The sequence below is a fragment of the Monomorium pharaonis genome, chromosome 2 (assembly GCF_013373865.1).
Source record: "Monomorium pharaonis isolate MP-MQ-018 chromosome 2, ASM1337386v2, whole genome shotgun sequence".
NCBI lineage: Eukaryota > Metazoa > Arthropoda > Insecta > Hymenoptera > Formicidae > Monomorium > Monomorium pharaonis.
Genome location: NC_050468.1, coordinates 30,008,340 through 30,024,710, shown reverse-complemented (window position 1 = coordinate 30,024,710; position 16,371 = coordinate 30,008,340). Strand labels below are relative to the sequence as shown.

Here is a 16,371-nt window from a genome sequence, read left to right as displayed (position 1 = left end):
GGCCAGGAACACGGCGACGCGACGGCCAGGAACACCTCTCCCTGCCGTCCGTCGCGTCGCGTGTATGTTGTTGTACGTGTGCGCGCCGGGCGTGCGTGCGTGTGTCGTCCCGATGAATTGTTAACCGCTCCGTCGTTGTGACCGTGACCGATATATCCCGGAGACGCGCAACTCCGACGCGGCTCTCCCGGCGGCGACGACGACGACGGACGCGCGCCGTCGATAATAGGGCTAATTAGAGCGGCGGCGTGTGCAAAAATGATTATATCCCCCCGCGACGTTTATTATTATTCCCGCCCCTAATTAATTTTGTTTCCGCTTCGCGAAAGGGCGCGAATGGGGAGGGGCAGAGCGAGAGAGGGAAAGGGAAGCGGAAGGCGGCAGGGGAAAAACGCAGACTCGATCTCTCTTTGACGGAGGGTAGAACCGTAGACCGGTCGATCGTACTTTTCACCGCCCTGCGTGAACGCGACGCGTAATGGGCTAACGAGCGATGCAATATTGCATTAAGCGCGTATACATGTGTGTGTATGTGTGCATATTATACGTGTAAAACGATAGACGCTTCGCGGAAACGTACGTTCGCGCGGGAAAAATCGATGCGGCGCCGAGCCGAGCCGAGCCGAGCCGCGCTGTGCCGCGCTGCTGCCGCCGCCACCGCCGTCGGAGGCTAACGTCATTGACGTAGTTCCATTCCGAAGGGCCGGGGCCCACACCCGCTGCTCTCGGAAAAGTCTCGCACGCCGCGTATATGACGACGCGGCGCGGCGGCACCGCGCGGCACGACGCGGCGCGCCGCGACGCCGTGCGTCGAGCCTGCGCACGCTAGGACGCGCAATGCGACACGCGATAGAACGGGACGGCGAAACGGTACGACCGCGGTAATCTCGTTACGGGACGAGGGGCGAGGAGGAGAGAAGAGAGAAAGAGAGAGAGAGAGAGAGAGAGAGAGAGGGTGCGCGAGCGAGAGAACGAGGGCGTCGAGAGTCGGGGACGTTCCGTACCGGGGTGGGTTTTCTCAGGGTAGGTGAGTGGGTGGGCAGGCAGGCAGGCAGGCAGGCAAGCAGGCAGGTAGAGGCAGGGAATTTAATAGGAGAGCCGCAGTAAAGAATGTTAATTTTACCGTAATGGCATCGGTCTCTCGCACGGTCACGCTATCGCCTGTTAAAAATTGATATTCCTCGCGTCCTTGCGCGAAAGAGAGTAGAGGAGAGGAGCGAATGGGAAGGGGAGCGGCGGGAGAGGGGGATGGCCGTCGACGGGGACAGCGGGGGAAAATGGAATTCCGTTTGTTGCGCAATATATCCCAATACCCAGGCGCGGTAAAGGAAAAAATGGGGAAGCGGTGCGGCGCGGGAAGGTAATTTCTGCGTACATTCGTATATTGCTCGTGAGGTATATATTCGCTCGGCGATAAAGGCCCTTTCCGCGCGCCGTCGTCAAATATCCGAGCTCGAAAATGCGGATGGGTATACCGTCGAAATTTCAAATTGTTCCGGTTCCCCGGTTAAATGCGACGTTACGCTCGACCGTGCGAGGGTAGGGTGCAAACTGCGCGTCTCACAAGCCGAAAGTTAATAAAAAGAAAGAGAGAAAATGATGCGCACACAGAGAAAAAAAATACTCAACGGAATACGACGCGCACACATGCATTCTATATCATAATATTCTTTATTCAAAGAATACTTGCAATATGGGTTAGTATGAGGCATAGAATAGATGTAGCGCTTTAAACGTATAAATGTGACGGAGACAGCCTGAATATAAAGTCGCGTCTCGCCTCGAACGCGACGTGTAATATGCATCTCCATTACGTATTTAAACATTTATCTTCCGCGTCCCGTTGTAATTTAAATTCGCGCCCGGAGGCCCCCGATATCGCGCCTGTACCTCCAGATCTCGTATCGCCCCTTATTAAATACGGTCGCGTGACGAATAACGATTAACGCGGAATTCGCATTACAGATTATCGCGAGAGAGAGAGAGAGAGACGCGTTGTACCTACGACGGTTCCTTTATTCTAGTAAAGAAAGAGTTATCATGACGTATCAAAATATGTGTTAAAATAATTCCGAAAGAAATTATTCGAAAGGTATTCCCATTGAGAACTTGAACGATTTTTTTCTTTCTTTTTCTTTGCATTTTGTTATTCAAGTTTGAGATCTCAAGAATAAATCTGTAGATGTATTAGATAAAAATAATGTTCTTATTATATGTATGAAAAACTTGTATGTAAAACTTTAAAATTGATTTTCTCGCAAACTACTTTTTTAAACTATTTTCCTTGAAACTTTCGTTACTAATAAGCGATCTTCATAAAAATCATAAAATAAAAAAGTCCCGTAGTTATCGAACTATGATCAACATAATGTAAGAAAAACTTTTTTGTTATTAACAAGAAAATCGAGTTTTTTTTTCTTCTAATTTTGACATACTACCATTTTGAAGATTTGCAATATTTTTCGTCACTGTTCATGCAATAACTACTTTTAAAATAAACAAATCTTTTTTGTTTTTATTTTCAAATTAATAAGAAACGTAAAATCAGGAACATTAGCAACATATATTATTTTTGCAAGCATACATATTTCTCAAGAAGAACTAGAGTTACAAAATGACGTCACATGACATGAAATGACGTCTTAATAAGGCCTTAATGACGTCTTTAACGTCAATAACGTCACCTTGTTACTTAGGGAGTTATAATAACATTATAAGAATATCCATCGCGACTTTATTTATTATTTATAAGACATCACCCTTATGATATCACTATTATCAAGTCACAAATGATATCCTTATGCTATCATTATGACTTATACTGTACTTTATTTGGATTTGTTTTATCGTTTTAAGAAATGTACAAATTTTATTCTAATAAAAAAATATGTTGTGTGCGTGTATTTAAATCTGTACAAATACATGTACACAATTCGAAAAGCATACCTATTACAGTTTTTCCATAAAAAAATTTAGAAAAATGAGTATTTTTGATCTATTGTCCTGCTTGGGATCATATCTTCGATCGACTTTTCAGAAATACAAATATTTGTAACCTAGCAGTAAAATTGACGGTAAAAAGAGACACCGTTCTCTCTCCGGAAGACGTCGTTAGGATGTTTTCTGCGTCTTTCCGCGCTGTTCGGGAAATCTTTATTCCCGCGGCTTTTGCAGCCGGAAAATTGCCGCATCTCTTAATGACTTCCCGGCTGATGTAATTTGAAATTAGAGAAGGAAAACGCGAACGAGTGAGCGAAAGAGGAGGAGGAAGAGAGAGAGAGAGAGAGAGCGGGTCCCGCGTGTGCCGTGCCTCTGCATACGCGTCAATACGCGCCGACCCTCCCGGCGCGCGAAGGCGATCCACAAGGCGTTTTCCCCCCGAGCTCCCTGCGCGCGAAACCAGGCCATGCATGTATAACATTATTATATCGATTACACAAAAGAAAATAGCTACCTCTTAACGATAACGCGACTGTCATTCGTGCGTTCTATATACAGCCGTTATTACGCGTGTCGCGCGTGCAGAAAACGTATGTATGTATGTATGTATTCGCCGGACGATCGAAGAAGAGGGGAAGAGAGAGAGAAGACGTCGGACTCCTTCGCTTGCCTATACGGAGGTAGAGAAAAGGAAAGAGAAAGAGAGAGAGAGAGAGAGAGAAAGAGAAAGAGAGAAAAGAAAAAAGGAGTAGACAGAGGGAAAACGAAGATCGACCGTCCCATGCAGTGCTCCGATAAAATCTCTCGCCCCTATCGATTTCTATAAAAATAAATTACTACATTTTTAGAGAGGCATTACATCAGACTTTTCCGATCCGAACCATCCGCCCATTCGTCCGTGCATCCGCTTATACACATAATATATATATTACGTACCCCACGTACGATTTCGCATATACGTGTAATGCGCGCTTGCTCGCTTCGCGCGCGCGAATTGGGCCATCACGTATGCGCACTGCCGCATCCATGCCGCAAGTTTACGGCGCGTATTGCGCAAATATGAGATCGGACTGTCCGGGAAAAAAAAACAACGGCGCAAGCGACAAGCCGGCTCTAAAACGATGATAAAGTACGCAATTGAAATAATAGCTCTGAATAATAGAAGCGAAAGCAACGTTGTCGACGCGAGCGGGAAAAAATCTACCGATGTCTACACGTCGGCATCGGGTAAGAAACATGAAAATACGAAACTGCCATCGTGCAGCTCGCGCACGAGTTCTTATCGGATACGAGTGCTTGAAATTTATCGCAGCCACAATGCGGCTCCGCTGCGGCAGTCGCAACTCTAAATTAAAGTCCCCGGGATTACGCTGCCGCGCGAAGGACTCTTCTGCGCAACAAACAGCTGCATCACATTCCATGAAATTCCGATCTTTTTTGGAGATAAGACTTTATTCAAGTTTATTACATCGATTTTTGTAACTATTTTGTACATTTAAAGTATATCTTTTTCTTTATTTTTTAACAATGAGTTTATACAATAGTACAACGTGCGTCCAGGTACTATTGACGAGGGAAGGCAAGAGAATGCCCGCGGAAAATATGAACGTATTACAGAAAAGGTAAACCGTGATTTCATCAATCTTATTTCTTTAAGAAATCGAATCACTCAAAGGTCACCGGTATCGATAGAATCGGCAAAATGGGATTTGTCGTCTCGACCTCTAATGCCGTTGCCATGCAGTCGCTAGCAGCCTCCACCTCGCCCAACGATTCCAATACCATTCCCAAATTGTACCTAAAATTTAACATTCTTTGTATTATCCACACATAATTCATAACATATTGTATGTATAAATTACAATACTAATATTAGAGAGAGAATGAAATCGATGCGCGTATCAGATCCATTCGTATCTTAACGCTCGATTTATCATTACAATTTTTAAGATAATTGATTACCAAAAGATAGATATAATACTACTGTTGTGAGACCGTTATAGATAATGAATGACTATTGGTTCGTGCCAGGAAGATATCGCGATAATCTATGTTACGGTATATAATCAATTGAGGTCGTGTAATATACCAAGTCTGATGAGAATTTGGATCGATTTTCGCGGCGTCCCTCAAGGTTTTTTCAGCCAGTCTCTGACTACCCAAATAGTGATAAATAAGACCCTGTAAATAATTCGACATACAAATAGTATTAAATTTACAAATCCTTATTCAATATTGTATATACAAACTTATAAAAAATTATATAAAACGTATATAAAGTTATATAAAATGTTTGAAAATTAACACACAATCAGTGTAACAATTCTTACCAAGTGTTGTAGACTTTTTATGTGCGAAGGATTAATTGAAACAGCGTTTTGGTAGCACTGCTTCGCTTCCGTGTACTCTAACTTGTACTCGTGCAGAAGGCCACGCTATAAAGAGATAATTGTACTTGATTATCATATACAACATTGTATAATAATCTCTTCAACGAATCATTCAATCTGAATCATCGGAACACAGAGATTCATAACGGCGAGAAGATTCGAGGCTATTATACCGTGTACATAATGTGATGACTCAGTGGGAAGATGTTGGTGGCCTCTTGGAGGGACAGAACAGCACCGTTTGGTTGATCCAGGATAAGGAAAACCTCGGTGAGCAACAGCCAGATCTGTAATTGCAGCAGCCATGCTCTTTGCGGCCCTGGCTTCGGTGTGAACGAGCTAATTGAGGAAGCAACCTCAGAAAGGGCTTGCTCGACTCTCGAAGCGGCTAATGATTGGGCATGCAGGGAACCTATTGAAAATTGTCAGATTTTCATCAGATTAGTTGATTTTTAGAAGACATTATGGAGGATTTATTGTATATTAAAATCAATAATCAAGTTTCTGTTTAATAGAATGTTGGGATACGTTATTGAAAAATGCAATGAATTTGTTTATACAATAATACAATTTTGTTATATTTACCTATAATGTTATCTAATCAAATTTGTTAAGACGCATGTGACTTACTAGAATCTTTATCAGACATTTCCGACGTGTACAGCTGAAAGACGCTTCTGGTTTCACTGCGTTTCTCGCTCTGTTGCTCGTTACAATTAACGCTCGTCTGATCCTCGTAGAGACTTTTCCACAAATGTAGCATGTGACTGATGGTGTATAACGCATCGACACCGCCGATACTTCGCAGTTCGAGATGCGCTTTCACATAGAGGAAATTTAAGTTGTCTGGATATTCCTCCAGGACGCTGTTTATCACGTGCAGCGCCTCAGAATATTGCTTATGTGCCGACAGGAGTAATGCAAATAAATGCAATGACGGAATGTGTTCTGCCCGTAGATTTAGCGCGATTTTCACGTGCACGATAGCGTCGTTTATCTGCCGGTTTATCGCATACTCGTGAGCCAAATAATACTCTGCTAGATGATCGTTGGGATCGCATTGTTGCGCTCTGTTTGAAAAAACACGGTATTCTATTAATTAAGAAAAAAAGACGCAAGAATATTTTCTAATAATTGTGCTAAAAATACGCACTTCTGAAAGCAGTCCAACGCGGTATTTGTGTGATGCACTTTGTCCTGCTTTACAATCGTGTTCGTGGAGAGCATACTGTGACCGATTCCGATGTACAAGTGACATCGGGATTGCATCCCTTGTGGACTTGCCATTTCTCGCTGCAAAGCTTTTTGGCTCCACTCGATACCTTCGTTTACCTGTTTAAAATCGTTGTCATAGAAATACAATTTTTACTTTTAAATAAATAAAAATGCGGATAAGAAAATTTATTTACCATGTTCAACTGCTCGTAACACAGCCTCGCCGCCAACAGGCAAGGCATTACTTTCTGAGGCGATAGCCTGGCAACTACTTTCAAAACTCTATATGCATGCATGTATCTTCCCATGCTTATCAAGCATAGCGCATATTGTGTCCATATGTGCACCTCTTCGTGAGAGAATTTCATTGCTCTTTCAAAAGACTAAAAATCATAAAACATTAAGTTAAATATCCACGCAATAAATAAATCTTGAGATGTTCTTTTTTAAATTAAATTTCTTATATCATTTATCTTTCCTCTTTTTCTTTCCATTTTTTGGAATCTTTTTTTCGTTCGAAAGAAAAAAAAAGAACGGTGCAAGAAGTTCAATTGAAGGGAACAAATTTTCGTCAAAAATAAAACGATGATAGACAATAAAACAAGATTTTCCATAAAAAAATTTTTAACCTCGTGTAAAAGTTCCACTTGACTCCATCTGACAACAACAACCGTGAGTAAATCGTAAATAGCAGTGGCGTTCTCGAACGCGTGTATTCTGGCTTCTTTGAATTCGGGTGATTGGCTGAGAACGGCGTCCCTCACCGCCATCGCCTCGCTGATCAACAGCAGTAGAATCGTCTCTTCATACTCATTCCTGGGAACGAACATATTCGGTCCCGCGTACTTCTTTGGTTTCCACGGCGAATCCGACAAATTGACGCCCGAATAATGATTCGCCCGTCTCACTGCTGCGACATTAATATTAATAGTTTTTTTTTTTTTTTCAAAAGAAATATTTCATCATATTTTTTATGTGGTTATCATACCCATTGTATCGGTTTGGCTCTCTTGTGGTGGTTTGTAGTCGGCGCCGCTTATGCCGCGTATCAACACTTCCGCCAACTGCCTGGTCAACGTTACCCGCAGACTTTGCATAGTCGTAGATTCAACAGCAGATAAAATCTCCCTGTTGAAATCGAAACAGATTAAATTATCCGCAAAGAAAGTCATATACTATAAAAATTATAAATGTATCATTACATTTTCTTTTAAATTAATAAGATAACAAGTTTTTTTAATTAAGAAATTGCAAAATAATTTTTTATATATTATTGAAAACTAAAATTATAAAATTGCACACCTATAACGATTAACAGCGGCTTGTATGTTGCCAGTTTGAATGTACAATATTGGTGCTCTTTGCAGCGCAGTTTCCAAAATAGGGCCGACATGTTTTGTGGAAACTGTTGGTGTGGAGAGTGTACCTATAAATAAATAAAAAACTCATTACAATGTTAAAAGCCATGCATCTCTCATGGAAATAAATATCTCGTAGGAATAAATCAATTACCTGTATTATTCGTGTTTACAGTGGAAATACCATTTTGTTGCTGCATAGCCATTTTGTCTTGGTCTTGCAAATACACCAGTGTCAAATCGCCAGAAATCTCGTAACATTTGATTATCTGCTCCTGCCATTCTGTAATCTTGTATTTCGATTTGGAGTTTGGCGGCAATCTTTCCAGACAAAGACCTGGCACGAGGTATAGTTTAGAATATCAACATCAATCAGGGAATACTGACACATTTATATCAATGCAAAAAAAGAAACTAAATTTAATATATATACAATCAAATTAAAATTTCTAATCCTGGTGACCAGAAACAAAATACTTTACAAAATTTGTTTCATTCCTTGTGAATAATAAGGAATCTCCATATTGTGCTTGCCCCAAACTCATCGCAACTAAATCTAGTTGTATCCAAATAGAAAACAAGTGAATAAAAAATTAAATATCAAAAAAAGCAAAAGCACAGAATTTTTGTTTAGTTCGCTAAAGTAAATTTCTTGAAAATTCTAAATATTAAAAGATATACAAATAGAGATAACATGCTGGTGTTCTTAAATTTATAAAAGCATTTGTACAAGCAAGCTTCTATCTCATGATATAGGATATTGTTATATTATAAAGTGTGCAATATATATTAAATGTGCATTAACTAAATTAACAAATTTCTAAACGGATGTAAACAAAACAAAGCAAACAAGCATACAAACCTTTGATCGCATACGATTCTGCAATAATGCGCAGTCTCCGGCAGGATAAATGTTTGTCAGTGTCTAAAGTAAACGATTTTTCTTTCTCTAAATCATACATAAGCGATAATAATAAATGAATAATACTGGATAACAATAAATTCATGAATTAAATAAACATGTCTAATTAACTTGTTACTAAGTAAGATTAGTGCATGGACACGCTAATGGGAAGATACAATATATGTGATAGAATTGTCAAAGTAAATAAGTTTCAAATTATGCTATTTATTATGAAATGCCTTTATGCTCAATGCAAAGTCTTGCACATAAAAACAATGTAGAAATATATGTATATGTATTTATCCACATAACTATCAAACAAAAAAACTACTGTTAAGAAACACAGAAAAACTATATAAGCAAGCTGTTACGTGTACCTTCTTAAATATTGCACTAAAAAACGTACTACTGTCGTATCAGAAGGAAGAAACTATTAACAGTTGTGTCAATTGCAAACCTTTAATTGCATACGATTCTGCTATAATACGTAAACTTCGACAAGGTAATTGCTTTTCTGTCAGTGTATCTAGTTCAGCTTGCTGATAGTGGTGGAGTGCGTCTTCGTACAGTCCCATTGCATAGTGAAGTTTTCCAAGCAGCAGATGAGCGTCCAGTACAACCAGTGCCTAAGAAACATCATTCATTATCAGAAGCCCAAACTAAAACTTTGATGATCGCTATGTTCTTCTGCGACTTTACAATACCTGCTTATCTTTTTCATTAGCAGCTAGTAGCAAGAACTTTCGCGGTTCCGTCAGTCCATTTCGCGCTTTGGCAATATTAGCATCTATTGGCGGAGTTTGCTCTAGAAAGCTCTCCAATCTTGCCTCCCCACTTAAGAAATTCGCCAGACATTCTGTCATGCAAAATTGACATTGCTATGAAATTTTTCTTCTATTATGTACAAAATATAAATGGCAAATATTCAATAGATTAAAATTTATTGAATATTTAGCAACGTTTGATAGAATTATTTAGCTATCATCATGGCTTGATTGCCGAGAGCGTATGTGTATTACATAGACGTTATTTTTTCCATCTGCATGCCTGCTGCATAAGAGGAGCAAATTGCGAGTCTTGTAGAGAAAAAAACAATGATACGTAGAAATAATATGTAGAAAAAACAGTGACGTAAATGATAACGCAAAACATCGTGAGAGCGAAGAAACGATCGAGAATATGTAATTCTCGGCATACAATTAAACGGAATGAGCGTGGCATTTCGATCACGCAAACTCATATCCTTGATCTTTATGTGACATGACATTTTTCTCCTCCTTGTTCTTCTTCCGTCTGTTTCTTTTTCTCTCTCGTGGTAAAGCTCGTATGAGACAGTTAGGGACGTCGGCGAGGACTCGAGGAGGCGAGGATACGTGAAAAGAAGAGACGGCGACGATTCTCTGCCATCTGATCGCGGCTGAGAAAAGCAAAGGGCGAGCAGGAGCAGGAGGAGGAGGAGGGAGACATTTACCGTAGCTGGGATACTGCGTCTTCAGGTGATCCGCGAGTTGTATAACCTTTTGCCAGTTGCCGTCCTCGCGATTCCGATCGATTTCGGACTCGATGCGGAGCGTGTGACTTTTCTTGCTCGCCATCGCGAATTGTCAACGCGGACGTGGTCGGCTCGATCAGTAATGGTCACCTGGTGGTCCAGACCTCAATCGCGTCTGGTGCCGGGCAGCAGCGACGGCAGCAGTAGCGGTAACGCAAACGCGGCGATATTCGATCGAACATCAGTGGCACTTTCTCGCACGGCGTCAACGCGGCTGCTCATGGCAGCCAGCGACGGCGGCGGCGATATCCGTCCGTTGTCCGTCTCCGCTCTGAACGCGGCCAACGAACACAATGTCCACAGGCACGTGCGCGTGACAAACTGTCACAAACGTCACAGAATCCCGTTTTCACCACTCGCACGACGGACAGTCGTGACTCTCGATCACTCGAGCGAAGTAGTGTCCCTAGCCAGTGAGAGTCTGCGCGTTTGCGTCTGACAATCTTTCTCTAGTGTTTTGAATTAAAAGCGCCGACGACCTCTAACAACGTGACATGAACTACATAGCCAATGTTCTCAACCGAGAATCAGCGAAAACGAGAGAGAAGACAAGAGGAGTGAGCGAGATGACAACGGCTGCGTTCAGCGGAGAATGTAGCCATAGGGTGCGTTCGGGGAGACGCTATTAGCGCTATCAGCATCAGTTTATCCTTGTTCTACTTTTAATGAGTAATGAAGATGGACTGATGCTGGTAGCGCTAATAGCGTCTCCCCGAACGCACCCATAGACATAGTAAGTATAGACCGAGCATTCCGCTGTATATGCATACGAAAAGAAAGAGAAAAGATATAAGAAGAATTTCTTTCTCTTTTTAATGCCGCAGAAGTGGGGAGCACTTCTTTTCATCTCTTGCGTCGATTCATCATTTCCTCTGTCAGGCTCTCCCTACTACGATGATGTCAGAGAGAGAAAGAAGCTCTTCTTACATCTTTTCTCTTTCTTTTCATATGCATCACGCTTATACAACAAATCGGTCTATATTATTAATACTAGTATAATATATAACTAAGGCTACATTCCAAAACGTCCTTTCCGAGGAAAATTTTACTCGAAATATATAATACACGTAACGTATCCTATATTACATCGAGTAAAATTTTCCTCGGAAAGGACGTTTTGGAATGTAGCCTAAATATAAGTCTAGCTTGGAGCAGACTTGAGACTTACTTAACCAATGAAATAAAAGCATTGACGTCTCAAGATCGCGTTTAAGATGGGTCTTGAATAAGATTTGACTATGAATACCGGCCTATGTCTATGAATGTAGCGGTGCAACTATTGTAAAATTCTCCAATACGATTGGTTCTTGCCCTTAGTTCTTGTTGGATTTAAATGTATAAATCATATAAAAGAATTTTACAACAGTTTTACCGCTACATTCTCTGCAGCCAATAAGAGCCTCGAATCTGACACAAAACAAAGTTGAGAACAACATAAATGCATAAGAAATTCGATTGGTTGAATTTCTTATGCACTTTGCTTATGACCAATAAATTTGCTTATGTACATACGTTATGCGTTATGCAAAAGTGTGTGCGGGCGGGGGCCTTAATTGAGTAGAAATAAGAAGTAAGAGATATGAAATGAGATTTGCCTATTTCGTTTACTTCCGGTTTTTATAATCGATCAATTATTATTCTTACTCCTTACTCCATTACTCCTGCTGACAACATTATAGACCTTGCATTTCAGATTGTGATTGGCCGTTTACAGCGATCGATATTTGGAATCTTTCCACTTGGATCAATTGATCAGATAATTTTATATTTTTAATTTTTTAAATATTTTTATAATTTGTTTTATTGAGTAGCTAATTGGCGACGTGAGCAGTAGGACATTATTACTATTAATTTAATCACGGATGCAATTCTGCATGAATCTTATTATATCATTCATCTCCGTGAATTATCGACATTTGCGCGTACAGAAAAATTGATTAATCTGTTTAATAATAATGATATAATATCTCATGTTTGATTGAACGATTTTTTGTGCACACCTGATGCAGAAAAAAATCGTAGAAAATCTAAAATTTTTTGTAAAGACCAATCAATTGTATGTCTATTTTGCAAATGGGGCGATATGTCGCGTTTTAAAGACGCAAGAAAACGTAGCCAGGTGAAACAAATCGAATGATATTTTTTCTATAACTTAATTTAATATAATTTCACAAATTATTTCCTCATCTTTTATTTTATCATAATTACAAATAATATATACAATACATACAAACATATAAAATGTATAGGAAGATATGATCTTTTCTTTTTTACAAGTGTACAATTATGTAAAATATTTGGAGTCAAAAAGACTTATTGAATAATACAGAACTAGAAAGCTCTAGTCGGTTTGGACGATTATAAACTAATGTAATAGAAGAACAGTTGGAGCAGCGTGACCATGAAAGTGCTAGCCTGATGAATTCCAAGTTCAAATCTATCTTAGCCTCTTTAATTTTCTGCTTACAATTATTTTTGAATTGGTACATCTAATAATTTTCTATAACGTTCTTTCCACTTTGCTCGTATGTCAGCTATATTATGCTATATAATAATTAATAAAGATTTAACATATGTCATTTATTTAAAAATATATAAATATGTGAAGTATTATATAAAACCTGTAATATGTGTACACCTCGTTGCGTGAGTACGATCAGTTCCTTTGCTCCATCGTTCGTTATGTCCATGTAGCTTATGGAATGCACGGGAGCATCAAATAATTTTCTGGTAGCAAGTTCCCACGTGTCACCTAGCAACGTGAAAATCAGAACTTCCTGGCCATAGGTACCAAGTAATATTTCGTTTTGGCCATCCATATTTATGTCCGCTATACAACAGCACAAAATACAATCCGACGATTCGCTGCCGCTCAATATCACGTCCTGTTTCAGCCCATGCCGCAAGATGTCTCTGACGGAAAACAGATACTTGTAACTTAGTCGTAAAAAAATCTTTAAATATTTATTGACTTATTAAATACTCACTTAAAGACAACAGCGTTACTTGTATTTGAAATAATAACATTTAATTTCGGGACGTCATCCTTTGGGACACATTCCTCAGCTAAAATTTTTTATAATTTTTATTTTAGATTGTACATTATATGTGCAAATAACGTATTTGAAATATTTACAGTTAATGTTTATGAAGGCTGGTTTACTAATAATGTTCCTATGTGGGAATACTATCACATTCGGTACAGGTTTATCGTATCTCAGCAGCCAACTTTGAGAGATTTGCAAGTCCACAACATTCACTATGGCAACTTTGACCAGACCGCATTCACAGCCGATGGCGGTAACCCTCCTAGTTTTGCAAAAATAGGATTATACACTCTTAATTATCAAGATAAGAGAATGAAAGATAATTTTTTTCAATTATACAAACTGCTTGTAATTGTCATAATAATGAATATTGATCCACAGCACAATTGCTTGGATGTCATGCAATTCCGGGAAATATTTTTCGATAGGGGACTCACTATAAACGTGGCTTAGTTTATCTTCCCTTATCATATGAATCCTGTAATCGCTTCCAGATATTAGCCAGACTACCTGTAAATTTTAGTTATATGATATAAAACAACAGACAGAATAATAGTAATTGAACATTTCCTATACAAAGATCAAACATGTCATTTTGTGTTAGGAGTGTCATATCATGAACAATTTTGTTTCAGCAAGAATCAAATTTAAAAAACAAGAGAAATATGAATATAAAAAATAAGGTAATAAATGAAAATTTCCACAAGAATTAAACAAGTGCAAGTTTCTCTTTTTTCCTTTAAATGGATCTTGAAGTCTAATCAAAGTCTAAAACTTTGTTTTTATATTTATTATATGTCCAGAGAAAAATTGTCATATTTATACAATTAACAGATTAAAAATGAGAATTTTTTATTTCTTGTAAATTTAAGTTTTTAGACCTATTTGTTTCTTTGGAAAAGAAATATTTTTGTATTGTATGTATAGCTCATTATGTTTAACATTTCTAATATACCTCTTGCATAGAACTTTCTTGTGGTAAAACAGTGTGATACAGATGATAAGGGGTGTATGACAGTTCCACCATAAGACAATTCTGCGCTATGGCTTCGATCGAACTACCTTCGTCTCCCTCGCCGTCTATTGCACCTTCTGTGTATATGTTCAAGTATCTTTCTATCGTGTCTGTACTCGTCTTCATAATCGTTATGCCTATTACAAAACTGTCCCCAATGTCAGATTTGTTGTAAGCATCGATGGAAATAATTTCTGCGCCACCTAAGAAATAAAAAAATTAATTTATTTACAATATGGATTAAATCTCCAAAGCTGATGTTAAAATATTTATATATATTATACGAAATATTAATAAATTTTATATAATTAATATAGTAATAATGATAGTATGCATTAATATTTTTATAACCTTACATGATTAATTACATAAATATTATATATTAGATTGTTGATAATATTTTAGCTCAGTTTTATATACATTACAGATCTTATATCTATTACAGGAACTTAATGTAATCAATAATAGTGTCAGTACAAATACTAACAATATTATTAATCATATAGCATAATATTATTGGATTAATTAATATAGAATATATTAATTAATATAGAATTTAAATTTTTTTATTCTTAAGCATCAATGTTGCTGTGTAGTAGAAATACTGATAATCAAGAATCATTATCTTCACCAATCCATCAATATTACACACAATATTACACCATGCATGATAAATTATTATCTGTATTGATATCATTTATCATGTAAGATTCTAATACTGGATTTGTGAAATCCACTTAATTTATGTTAATTACAGATACCAATTAATTTTAAAAAACCAACATAATATAAAAAAGATAGAATATTAAGTATTATTTTTAAAATAATAATTTAAGATTTATAACTAATAGCAAGTTTCCTTCTCTAATAGATTCATTATATCAACTCCAGAGTAAAAAAAAAGAAAATATGTGTCTGAACACAACAGCTTACATACTGGGTATATATGTAAACAATAATTCCTTCACCATGGGTCTTAGAAATTCCGATGTTTGATGATACTCGCAGGAGTATATCTTTCTCTTCAAGGACGCCACTAACAGCTTGTTGGGACTGTTAGGTGAGCACAGTTTGGTCATGGAATAAATGTTCCCCTGTGACGCCAGGGGAAACCAATGCGCATCTATAAAATTGCTCATCATAGTAGATCGTCAGGAAGTCTGGATGCTAAAGTGAAATAATTATGGTGAATGTAAAAAGTGTTTATATTTCTACAAAATAACATTAATCACATTTGTTTTCATATCCTTAATTTATCACACTCCGACCTATGAAACAGCGATTTTATCGCCTCATCTTCATTCTAATTAATATTTTCAAGCTTGTGATGATATAAGAATTGAAAATGACAAAGTCAAAAAATATAAAAATCAGAAAACCAAAAAATGTTAAGCGGTTCACTGAAGAATGTTAAGCTAGAATTTATATTTTAATTAGCAATTTATTAATAACAAACACTGTATATGTATATATATATCTTTTCTCTGTACGAATATGTTTTCATTTACTGTGAGATAAACAGACTTCCTAAATCGTAAGAAAAAAAGAAGTAAACAAACCTTTATCGCAAACTCATATCGAGTTGAGGTTATATTCATTCTAATCTACTATCACGCGGGCGCATCGAGAAATGCTCTCGTTTTCCAATTCCTCCGTCAATCCTTCGCGCCTTCAATCCTCATCGATCTCGATCTCGTCGCCGATCGATAGATCCTATGCGCAAGCAATCGCAAAAGAACCGTCGGAAAAAGTAGGCAGAAAAGAGAGAAAGAAAGAGAAAAGAGAAAAAAACAAAAGACACAGAAGTCATGCCTTCATCTTATTCGGCAACGTGTAATTGTCGCGTGTATGTACGCGCGCGGAGTTTTGCAATTCAATATTGCTTTCGTAATCGCGCTGCCTTCGGGAGCCGTAGCCGTCGCGGACAGACGATGACGCGATACGTGAAAG

General features: G+C 38.3%; 2 protein-coding genes across 6 annotated transcripts; both read right to left on the bottom strand.

Annotated features, from left to right (window-relative positions):
• Positions 1 to 4,373: 4,373 nt before the first annotated feature.
• Positions 4,374 to 10,655, bottom strand: LOC105835383 (tetratricopeptide repeat protein 7B). Of its 5 annotated transcripts, none has more exons than XM_028194370.2 (15): positions 10,279 to 10,655; positions 9,512 to 9,663; positions 9,265 to 9,433; positions 8,766 to 8,852; positions 8,058 to 8,240; positions 7,848 to 7,971; positions 7,534 to 7,673; positions 7,175 to 7,452; positions 6,740 to 6,928; positions 6,484 to 6,662; positions 5,961 to 6,400; positions 5,504 to 5,742; positions 5,271 to 5,375; positions 5,030 to 5,121; positions 4,374 to 4,738 (listed from the first exon to the last, which is right to left on the bottom strand). In XM_028194370.2, exons 1-15 carry the CDS (start codon positions 10,400 to 10,402, stop codon positions 4,606 to 4,608), a joined length of 2,634 nt encoding a protein of 877 aa, XP_028050171.1. In that variant the 5' UTR covers positions 10,403 to 10,655; the 3' UTR covers positions 4,374 to 4,605. The 5 variants fall into 5 exon arrangements, with proteins under 5 accessions (XP_028050171.1, XP_012534072.1, XP_012534079.1 ...); XM_012678618.3 differs by having other exon boundaries at positions 7,175 to 7,455; positions 10,279 to 10,654; XM_012678625.3 differs by having other exon boundaries at positions 7,175 to 7,455; positions 8,766 to 8,828; positions 10,279 to 10,653.
• Positions 10,656 to 12,534: 1,879 nt separating this feature from the next.
• On the bottom strand, positions 12,535 to 16,345 carry LOC105835397 (KICSTOR complex protein kaptin). The gene is made up of 8 exons (XM_012678647.3): positions 15,981 to 16,345; positions 15,359 to 15,588; positions 14,362 to 14,624; positions 13,750 to 13,916; positions 13,496 to 13,668; positions 13,347 to 13,425; positions 12,981 to 13,272; positions 12,535 to 12,903 (listed from the first exon to the last, which is right to left on the bottom strand). Exons 2-8 carry the CDS (start codon positions 15,561 to 15,563, stop codon positions 12,829 to 12,831), a joined length of 1,254 nt encoding a protein of 417 aa, XP_012534101.1. The 5' UTR covers positions 15,564 to 15,588; positions 15,981 to 16,345; the 3' UTR covers positions 12,535 to 12,828.
• Between the last annotated feature and the right edge of the window lie 26 nt (positions 16,346 to 16,371).